The sequence below is a fragment of the Nothoprocta perdicaria genome, unplaced genomic scaffold (genome assembly GCF_003342845.1).
Source record: "Nothoprocta perdicaria isolate Ctin4 unplaced genomic scaffold, notPer1 scaffold_102, whole genome shotgun sequence".
NCBI classification, from domain to species: Eukaryota; Metazoa; Chordata; class Aves; order Tinamiformes; family Tinamidae; genus Nothoprocta; species Nothoprocta perdicaria.
This window is the reverse complement of record NW_020454117.1, coordinates 968,101-978,954: the sequence shown is the minus strand read 5'-3', so window position 1 is coordinate 978,954 and position 10,854 is coordinate 968,101. Positions and strand designations below refer to the sequence as shown.

General features: G+C 38.6%; 1 protein-coding gene and 1 long non-coding RNA gene across 2 annotated transcripts; one reads left to right on the top strand and one right to left on the bottom strand.

Moving 5' to 3' along the window:
• The first annotated feature begins 747 nt into the window (after positions 1–747).
• CUNH3orf85 (chromosome unknown C3orf85 homolog) lies at positions 748–10,388 on the top strand. The gene is made up of 4 exons (XM_026041644.1): positions 748–909; positions 7,937–8,073; positions 8,265–8,350; positions 10,113–10,388. Exons 1-4 carry the CDS (start codon positions 816–818, stop codon positions 10,189–10,191), a joined length of 396 nt encoding a protein of 131 aa, XP_025897429.1. The 5' UTR covers positions 748–815; the 3' UTR covers positions 10,192–10,388.
• On the bottom strand, positions 947–5,913 carry LOC112949269. Its single transcript, XR_003249779.1, has 3 exons — positions 5,634–5,913; positions 3,660–3,756; positions 947–1,201 (listed from the first exon to the last, which is right to left on the bottom strand). It is a non-coding gene; the product is annotated as an uncharacterized LOC112949269 (long non-coding RNA).
• Positions 10,389–10,854: the final 466 nt, after the last annotated feature.

Sequence of the window (10,854 nt, the reverse complement as noted above, 5' to 3'; positions counted from 1 at the left end):
TGCCCAAGAGCATGGAGTTTGGTCCTTGGAACCTGTAAAGTCGACAAGGTCTCATTCTCTGGCAGAAAGATCTTTGAGTGAATGTAAACTTGAGCTCACGAACTGCACATCACCTCACCGCAATGTGTGATAAAGCTCAGCTTTTCTATAGGCCTGCTATCTTTGACGTACATGAGTTTATGATCTGGACAGCAGTAAGACTGAAAAAAATACAAGGAATAAATAAATAAATAAAGTATAACTGAAGATATTAAAAAGGTAAGATAGTATGAACTCTTTGCGGCCCACTCTCTGCAGATTCCTGACTTCAGATACAGAAAACAAAAGACCCTGTGATCCTTGCCTAGTTGGCCAGGAACCAAAGTCCCTTCATTTTCTCCCCATCTCRGTGCATTCTCAGTAGGTTTTCTTAGAAATTTCTCTCAATCCAAGTATTATAAAACTAAAGTACACTGTATGTTTAGTCACTGTTCTCAGAGCAAGTTGATTCAAATGTCATTTCTCACTATTCACTTCACAAACAATAAAACACATTTAAATCCATTACAACCAGGGGAAAATAATTACGCAAAAGCCTGATTCTCAGACACCTGCCATGTTCACTGCACAGAAACAGCCCAGTGTGCTATTTTGCATTATAAATCTTAAGCAGAAGTTAATGTATCCACAGAACGCAGTAAGTCTAAAGTGCACAAATAGAGGTATACAAGACAAACCAGAACTAAACGCTGTACCCTGCCCTCTGACAGCACCAAAGCTTTAGAGGCATCTGGTAAATGATTTATAAACTTCAAGATAGCAAAGTATAAAAATGCATGTCAGTGCCTACTTTGCAWAGGATACACTCTGCACAATTTGCAATGTCTCTGAAAACGTTTCAAATTTTGGTGCCCGCTCTGCTGTTTACAGGTAAGTGCCTGGCACCCTGCCTCCCGTCATTCCCTTCTGGCTTGTTAAATAGTCAGCTGGCAAGAGCTGGAAAGCCATGTTACAGCCAGAACAGTGCTGATGGAAGAGAATTAACTGGAAATCACTGTAGAGAGGACATATGGGAGAGTGGGTGAGAACAAGGCTACRTAGCAAAGTCTGTGAAATACAGCCTTGATTCTGCTCCTCGTAGTTGCTTTTGAAGCTCTTCCTGCTGAATCTCTTTCCRCTCTCAGTGGTGGGAAGGCATTCCTGGCTGAGATGACTTCCTGAACTGATAAAATTGTCAGAAGAGCTGCATGTTATTTTTCCAGATATTTTCTAATCATGATTTCCATCACATCGTTTATTGTGTGTAAGAAAAACAGACAACTCAGATGCATTTATAGGGGTTCAGAATGATCAATTTTGCAAGGGATTTTAGGGATGTCTGATTTGAAAATGCTCAGAGAGTCTGATTTTTTTCCAGAACTCTCACTCAGACTGTCTGATCGTCTAGGACCCTGCAACCAGGGCAGCTAAATGCAAGGATCACTTTGTAAAACATTTACCAGTGTGCAAACAGATGGAGCAAAGCTGCAGCAACACTAAGGCAAAAAGAATGTTCTTTTCAAAGAAATACAGACTGGCATAGTCAATGATCAGTAATGCTCATGCTGCGGGACTCATTTATTCCACAATAAWTTAAAGCAATGCAGGCAGGTACTAAATGACTGTAGACTTCTCAGGTGATTGACCAAATTATGGAAAGACACTCCATCCACACAACTGTATTCAAAGCATTTCTTTGATGAGAGTGCTCCAAATACAGATATTGTAAAGACATGAGAATAATAACCAAGGCACAATGATGCAGACAGATTTAGCCAATACTTAAACATGAATTAATTAAGCCTCCCTCCATGTGAGGGAAACAGCCCAAGTACTTGACTGTTTATCCTGAGCAGTCAAATAAAAGAGGAGCAGCAGTAACATTTTTATAAAATCACTCATTTTTTTCCAGCAGAGAAAAGGATGTCTGAGAAATAACTACTAAACAAGCGTTTTTCTCCTCGCATGGTACAAAAAAATGTGTGCTGTGGATTGGAGTGAATTCATCTCTTTTGGACCAATCACTCACTTTCTTGTCATATGTCCCTAAGGTTTGGTTGGAGTGAGGGTCTGCAGGGAGGGAGGGAGACAGAAAGACCYTCCTTTCTGCTGCAGGTTAGAGTACATCTAGATACTTCTTTTCCCCTTACATGCACTCCCTYATGTGTTGTGCACCTGAATGTGGACTGTTCCTAGGTCCTTGTCCATCTTCTTAAACCTTCTTTCTATTTAAGACCATGAAGATACCTCCAGTTTCACCTGAAATCTGGCTGTGAGAGGTCTGGTGACATTGCTTTGGAAAAATGTCATCTTCACTCTTATCTCCCTCACCTTTCATAACAGCCTTGTTTGACCTTTTTCCAAAGTTGTTTTCTTTAAAAAGAGAAGAAAAAACTATTTACTCTGATTTTTAATGAGCTTTGGATCATTGGCAATRTGCAAATCAGCTTTTTATCAACTGTGAGACCTTTGAGCAATGATCAAGGTAGTGGTGAATTAAAAAAGAACCCCTAAGCCCAATAATGAGAACCTGACCCTTTAGCACACCCTCAGCTCATCCACTACAAATGAGTACTGCACTCTCAGCACACCTCTTGGAATGGGTTTTCTGGAGCTTTTCTTCAGCCTTTACTACGTGCTGCAGCAAGTAGGGGAATGCTTTTCATCCTCTGTTGCAAAGTAGTTCTTTCCCTAGACTTATCTGTGAGTTTTGCCATATTTCTTGCTATTACCTATACCTGAGAGATTTCCTGACCTCTGGCATCASACCAATATGTTCAAGGGGCAATTCTATGTTAAGTGTCTGTCACTTGTCTGCCCTTGCTGCTGAGTCTTTCTTATGACTGCTAATGACTGAGATCTCATGACCTGAACTAGAGACCTCCTGTGTCCTGTGCTGGAAAATTAGAATTGTTGAAGAACAGAGATGACTACATTTCAAACTTTAAGCAGAAGAGACCAAAATTCCAAAGACTGGGTGCTATGAATTCATTAACACTAGTGACTAAATTTTACAGTCAACAGGTATTAGCAAGTCTGACTTAGTTTTATTATAGTGCCTGTCCCCATCAAAATATAGAGGGTTACAAAGCCAGTGCACAAGAACCTCTCGCTTTTACCATTAGCAAAGGCAATAAGCAGGTGTTTTAATATAGCAGTGCTTTTCAACTGGTGACACTTGGTGACATCAATGTGGTCTGCAGAAACCAAAACRTATCCTTGCAGCAATCCACCCCCACCTGTAAATTACTGACAGACACTCATAGCCTGATTTTCATGGAGTGTCATATAATCTACAAAATATTTTCGCTAAGCCACCTAAGACAGAACTAACCACTTCCACGCTTTTCTCCTAGTGCTTATATCCYTGCCTGTTTCAAAATAAATAGACCAAAAATGAAAATAAGATTTTTATTAGCACAATGTATTTTTACAATCTATGTGCCCGGGATATGCTTGGAAGTCTAATGGAAGGAAAAAAAAATCAAAAAGAACCACCCAAATCATGATGTTCTAGTGGATGACTTTGTAAATATTTTCTGAATCTAGAAATTTAGATAGCTGCTAAAGCACGGGGGCTCACTCTGGCTTAAGAAACCTTAACCTTAAGAAACTCACTTGAGCTGCAGCATTCAATTTACCTTTTCAAAGTTCCCAACACGTCAGCATCAGCAACTTCAGCAAGGTTAAAGTGTCAAAGGTTGAAGTTTAGCTCTGTCCAACTGCTGGCCCTCGGATCTGATAACATGGACAAGCAYACCCCTGTGATCTGACATATTGACCACACACATCTACTAAAGCAGATAATTAGAAGTACTAGACCAAAAGAAAAGGAGCAAGGACAACTTCGATTGATACAAATAACTTCAGCAGTAGCTTCCATATTGTCAGAAATATGCAATAGAAAGCAGGAAGAGAAGCAGACAGATCCAGTTTATATGACAGTCACGGGGAGACTGAAGTGTTGCAAAKAAAGTGTCCTATTTTTCCTGAACCTCCCAGCAAGTCAGACTCAATCCATTCTTGCCTGGGGTGGATGAACGCTGGGGCTCGAATTTGATCCTTAGATCACTCCTTGCTGCTTACACACACTGCTGCTTATTGGTRCAGCAAGGCTCCTCACAGGAGATGGTGCACTCCATGCAAAAGTTTGTCATCTTAACTTTTACCTCTCTCATTAGATACGTAGTTCCCTCTCTCCCCAAAGACTACAAGCACACTCTCAGTGTTCAGCTTTTAAAAAAAGGAGAATGTATAAGTTAAGTGGGTGCCGAAACAGGCAGAGGTGTCAAAATTTAATCCCATACTTAAATTTTTGCCTGCATGACAAAGTGGATCACTATGCATTCATCCGAGCGATGAAAATATCTCCCCATAGTGTTTTTGAAGCTGCTCTCAGCTATGTTTTGTGCTTTCTAAAAATCTATCTGTGCACAATAGTTATGCATCCATATGAGTCTGGTATGAGAGGATTTTAATGCACAGCAGCTTAAGAATTGTGCAGGTTGCTTTTATCTTTTTAGTGTAATTTGATTGCTATACTGTAATACTATTTTCTTAATAGCCTGAAATCCCAAACTATTTCATATGCTTTCTCCATAATCAGGTTTTCTGACCTTCAAGGCTGGATTAAGTACCCACTTGCTAGTTTGACAGAAGATGACAAGAGGCTACTGCCATCTACTCTCTGTCAAGTTTAATCTTATGCCAATTCTCACTAAGCCAAAATGAGATGCTTGGAAGAAATCATAGCAGTAATGATAACTAGTAGTTTTCCCTCTGGACACTGCGTACAAGCCAGACAAAACTATCTGTTTAAGGCAGGAATTACACATGCTAAGTATCTGGCATGTGAAAAAAAAATGACCAATTTTTCTATAATTTGATTTTCATATCAGAATGCAGGGTGAATCTCTGGAAATTATGAAAAGAAACAAATACTCTAACTGGTAGCAGCTGATACAGCCTTTACAATAGTTCACTCCCCGCACACATTCCTCCTATTTTCCCTCTGGACCATTAATCTCTAAATGTGCTTTTTAAATAGCATATTCATCTTGGAGAAAAGAAGAAAAATAGAGTTGAATAAAAGTGTTTGCATCCAATGTGTTCAGCCCTCTTAACATTGACTTAACTTTGTTTTATTGTAACTTAAACTTCTTTATGCTGCTTAGTTTAACTTTATGCATTGTGAGCAATTGCATTAACTCTTACCTATGCGCTTGCGGCTCCAACCCTCCTCCCACAACCCATGTAGATGCTCTGAAATAGGCTATTTGGTTAGGACAGTTTGTATTGAAATAGATTATTTATTGAAGTCTACATACTGTATCCATAGGCACTACTTGGTCTGACTTTTCCAGGTCTACAGTGGAGGTCTAAGAGCAGCCTTCCCMAAGCTCTGGCAGGGCACAGGCAATCACAGCCTCCTTTCTGCCCACGCACTCCCAGTGAAACCCCTCACTAACATGTAGGTGATCACTGCCGGAGATCACAGAGCTCCGTTGCAGATAAGTGAAGTTTGTCTCATTTGGTGACCTGCAATGATCCTCACAGTACAGCAAAGCTAGGATGAGTTAAGCCCAAGGGATAAACTCGAGTCTAAAGACGCTTACCATATATCCTCCTGGTTACTCCTGCGTCTTCAGTGTGCCCTAGGCATCTAGGGACAAGTCCTGTGGGGATGGCTCCCAGGCACACATGAGAGGTGGAAGCATTTGAGGCAGCACAGTCACTATTTTTCTCCATGGCTTTTACAGTAGCAGAACAAAAGAAGTTTGAAGACAGTAGAAGAACAAAAGCTGGCCATGAGCTAGGGTGAAGGAATCTAATAGCAGAGCTGATGCTCCTGGGTCAGAAAAACTTAGYCTGGGTCCTTTCTTCTCCTTGAATCAGGCAGGTGCACTGTAATCAAAGTGAATATGTAGCATGGTTAGGGATGGCATTTCTCATTGGATACAGGTGCAATCAGAGCAGACGGTGTATTAAAAATTGAAAGTTAATAGCCTTAAAATGCAGCACGCTGCACCACAGGAGCCCAGGTAAGACCTCACTGTCCCACCAGGCAGTAGAACTATGAGCTCATCCTTTGAAGACACTGGCAATGAGGGGAAAGAAGCCGAAACAGCAGAGCTGCTTAATGATCTTTATTATAGCTCACTGCAAAGCCAGAAGGCCAAAGCACACACTGGCAATAAAATTTAATATTTAATGACCCTTACTAGATATATATATATATATATATATATATATTTAAACAAAAGTGAAGCCTATTACTAAGCCAAATTCTGATCCCAGTTCAAGCATCTTAGTCCAGTAGACAGAAGAATAATAGCGAACCTGAGAAAATATTTAATACCTAGTGTATGTATATACATACATATATTTATTAAAGAGAAGCTAGCAGCTCATAGTTTTTCTACTGGAMAATAGTAAAGTGTCAGAGAGAAATAATGAATTTTGGCATGAGTTATGTTTCATCTCATACAACTCCAGAACAGAGGTGTTGCAGCTTAAATGCAAAAATGTATATTTTTTTCCTTTCACAGGCCCAAATCTTACTTGATCTCTGATGCTCAGGAATAGCAATTCCTTAGTTCTCCGAGAGAGCACTTTTACTATAAGAATTTAAAYGCTGGATGTCTGAACTTTGATTTATTTGTATGTTAGTTAGAATTTGTAAAGACAGTGTTCCTTGGAACTACCTCCACATAAWTTTTTGCCTGTAGTTTGTGACTGTAGTAACATAGAATGTAAWGAAACTGAAATAGGAAAGAACTACTTAGAACTCAACCATCTTCTCACCCTTCTTTTTCACTAATTTTTTGGCTTTAAAAAGAAATAAAAGTGAAAAGGAGTTACAAATATTCTACTGTGCACACCTGCTACCTCCGTGSCCTCAGCATATATTTCCTTTTTTAMAAAGAAAATGGTCATTGCATGGTCAATCTAACCAGCAAGATTCTGCTCAGCATTGTGCATAATGGCAAGTGATTAATGTTGTTAGGCCCTCTTGAACAGATTCTTGCCTTCAAGAAACCAAGAGCAATAGAGAGATATCAGGGGGACAATGGCTTGGCCTGAAAAACTCCCACTGCCAGGCCCACTGAGGTACAAGAGCTCAAGTGCTTGGCCCATCTGTACCAAGTCTGTCGTGAGGTTTTCATTTAAACCTCCTTGACCAAACTGGAGCAAAGTTGTTCAYGGACTTGGCCTCAGTGACTTCACTTGAGTTTAAACCTAATCAGCCTCTCATTAAAGACTATTTGGACCAAGGTGCTATTTAAGACCACTTCAGCCTCCAATGGTTGCAAGTCTAAAACACTGAAGACAAACAAGAAATGACTTTTACCAAGGCCTTTTGTAAGAAGTTAGTAAGGAACTTAGGTTATTTTTTTTTCCCTTGGGAGAAATTGTTGTTTAAAGAAGAACATCTGCACCCAGGCTGACATCAAAAGATGTCTCGAACAGTGTGGTAACAAGATGAAATGTACAATATCCAYTCTCTACAGAATAACTTCCCCAGAGGTAATATCTGTGTAGTTGATAAGGAGAATAAAGACTAAGTCTCAGCACACCAGAGATGGATGCAAGCCTAGTCTAAATATTTTCTGTTTTAAAACAACAGTATTAAAAAATAAAGTTCTGCTTTAATTTAGTTGAAAGTTTATCCACTTTGGATTCACCAGAAAAACAGAGATTTATAGGAAATATAAATTTCCTATAAATTTTTTATTAGATGCAGGCTATTAAAAAAAAATCTTTCTGACGATCTAAGGTAAGACCATATTTGACTTCTTTTCAAGAAATTTCCAGTCCAAAGACATGCTATAAGACTATAAAATTAAAAAAAAATAAAAAAGTACACATTCCGAAATATGTTGCTGATWTTATAAATACTGCTCCGCTTCCATTCTAGGTGTCCTTGGAGCACCATTTCTGTCAGAAGAGTCAGCAAATCAGTTTATACGACTTAAACGACAAATTCCATATTCCCAGAGCTACTGGGACCCAAGCAGCAGCCAGAATGCATGGGGATACACTGTGGCTGAGCAGGTATTTTTTCCACCATCTTGCAATACCCACTGAAAAAATAATGCAGAATAGGAATTAACACATAACGGAAACCTCTTGGGACCAACAAGGAAGTCTATTTCTATGTCTATTTGTAGTAAATTACTGTCTCAGTTTACCAGTATTTAGTATCAAAGCTGAGGAAATTCTTTTCTGTTTTGGATCTACTTCAGATTAGCGAATCATGGACGTCTCTGAGAAACACTGCACAATACTACATGGACTTGGGATCCTTTGCCTTTGATCCTTCTATTGCCAGGTAAAATGGACTTTCTTCACAGGGCACTTCCTAGACACCTAATAGTTGCAGGTGGCTCCATAAGGAAAACTGACAAATATAAACAAATAAGAAAAAAATGGCAATTGGAGCCTAGAAGTATAATGCAATACATTAAGAAATCCCACATGCACACACACACATATATATATGCATGCGCACACACACACAGTTAAGTCCCCAGAAGTTAAATGTAGAAAGATATAGTTGGTTTAAAATGCTGACAGAAAGCAACTCCTCAGTAGAAAAATAAAAGTATAAGGGAAAACAATCTATTCCACTCACAAAACTGTATTCAATGTAGAATTAAAGTTTATTTGAACAAAATGGAAAATGAGATGTAGCAGCTGGTAAAAACAGTATTTGTAGATTGGCAACAACTACATGAAATAAAGAATCTCAAATTATTATAGAGAAGTTGCTTAGAACTGTGCTAAAATATACACATATTTTTGAAGGATAATTAAGTCAATTTTAGGGAGCAATTGCTAAGTGATTCTGTTTGACAAGCACAATGCAGAAAATACATATTGCTCCTGAAAAATGTTTTTCACATGAAGATCCTGCAATCCTTTAAAAAGGACAGGAGTGGGTAGCACTAAACTCACAAACCTTCAAGTTTCACTGCTTAAAATACTTATGAAGAAAAAGCAACGTGATCAGTCAAACTTTAGCCACTTGGCTGAAAAACAAAAAACTCGGCTGAAAGAAAAATGGGTAAAAGCTTTTCTCATAATATACTTTGAATATAACTTGACTTTTGCTGTTTTAAAGTYGTTATCTTTTTGACCATGACTATAAATTTCCAGTTTGAAAGTGTTTTCTTGAAGCTCACTCTTCTGTATGATAAGAATGTGATTTGGAGAGTCACAGACTGGATTTCTTAGGACAGCCCTACATGAAAGGTGTTGCCAGTTTTATTCACTCGGAGTAAGAGCAAGGTAGAAAAGAAACAGCTAAAAGGCACAACTGCCCTGTCCTCCTGCCAAGCCTGGAGTCGGGGTCCTTGAGCAAGTGGAAGGAAGCAACAGAATATTATTCCACAGCTTCCAAAATTGATAAGGGCAGAAGCTTGCTTGCCTGGCAGATGTCATTTCTRTCTTACAACTAAATCAAAATGGTTTAGGAAACTTTGTAAGGCTTTCTAGAACCCCTCAAGCCCTCATTTTTTCCAGCAGAAAAATTAGTCAGAAAATGCCTGACTACCTTCAAATATTAGCTGTCTGCTACAAGGGTACGAAGGCTGTGATCCCGACAGTGCCASGCACATTGTAGGATTAATTATGTTTGCAGCATGTTAGTTCTTGTGGTTGTCATATGACAGGAATTAAAGCTGGTTTACAGAAACATTTAAAGGCMCTCCCACTGAAGCAAGTTTATGATTTCAGAAGGAGGCTGGTTAACACTGAAGCTAAAATAAAATTGAAAATATAATACGACAAATTAGCATTTGGAACTTTTACTGATGCACATGACAAAAAGGACATCAGGCTAGAAGTTATGAAAAGGGATTGTGGATAACACAGAATAATGATTTTCAATATAATTGTTCATGATTAGTGGTATTTAAGATACTCAAGCAAGCCTATATAACATATGCAGAAATCTGGTTTAAGTGTTGGTAYTTCTAGAAGGAAATATTTGCAGATGCTTGCAAATCTAAAGATTGAATTTGCCAAAATGATCTTTAAATTAATTTTGCAGATTTTTTTTTTTAAATGCAATTTATTCGATTTTTTTCTAGGGAAAACATCAGATCTTACATGGATATGCTACAGCAGACTGGGACTCACCTCCAGCAACAGACAAGGATGATCAATTAAATCCTACACATCTGTCATATTTGGCAATGTTAGGATATGGCATGTTATGCATTTGCCCCAGATGACTCTATCTTATCCCACTGTCTTGTTTGGAAAGCTTTGCTTTGCACATTTAATGTTTTGGACTTGGACTKGAATGCCAAAAGTGACGGAAGCCACAGCTACAAGTGAGAGCTGCTTTTTCTTACACTGTAGCAGCAGGAGCTGGTGAAAACATTTATTCACTGATCCTTTTCTAATAAAAGAGGTGATGACAAAATATTCTTTATGCCAAGTCCCTGAGTATGGATGTTTTCCAATTCCCATCTGCTAATCTGAATTATTTCRGGACTTCTAGAACATCTTTGAAGAATGGGAGGGGATGGGCGCATCTCAAATTTCTTTCAATGTATTATTAACAAATTCGTAACAAACACTCGTAAGTTTTCAACCTTATTCAAAATTTTCACAAGGAACAAGAGGATCTGAAGATGAGACCAAAATCTATGGCTACTCTAAGGGAAGAACAGGTGAGAAAAGCCATTTTTTTCTTCACTTCTTTCATCTGTGAAGAGTGGGTTATATTTGTTGTGGTTACCAAATCCTTGGTGAATATGAAGTGAATATATGGTGAATATACTGAATGGAATGAATATGAAAAACTTTCAGGATTTTATAAGGAGG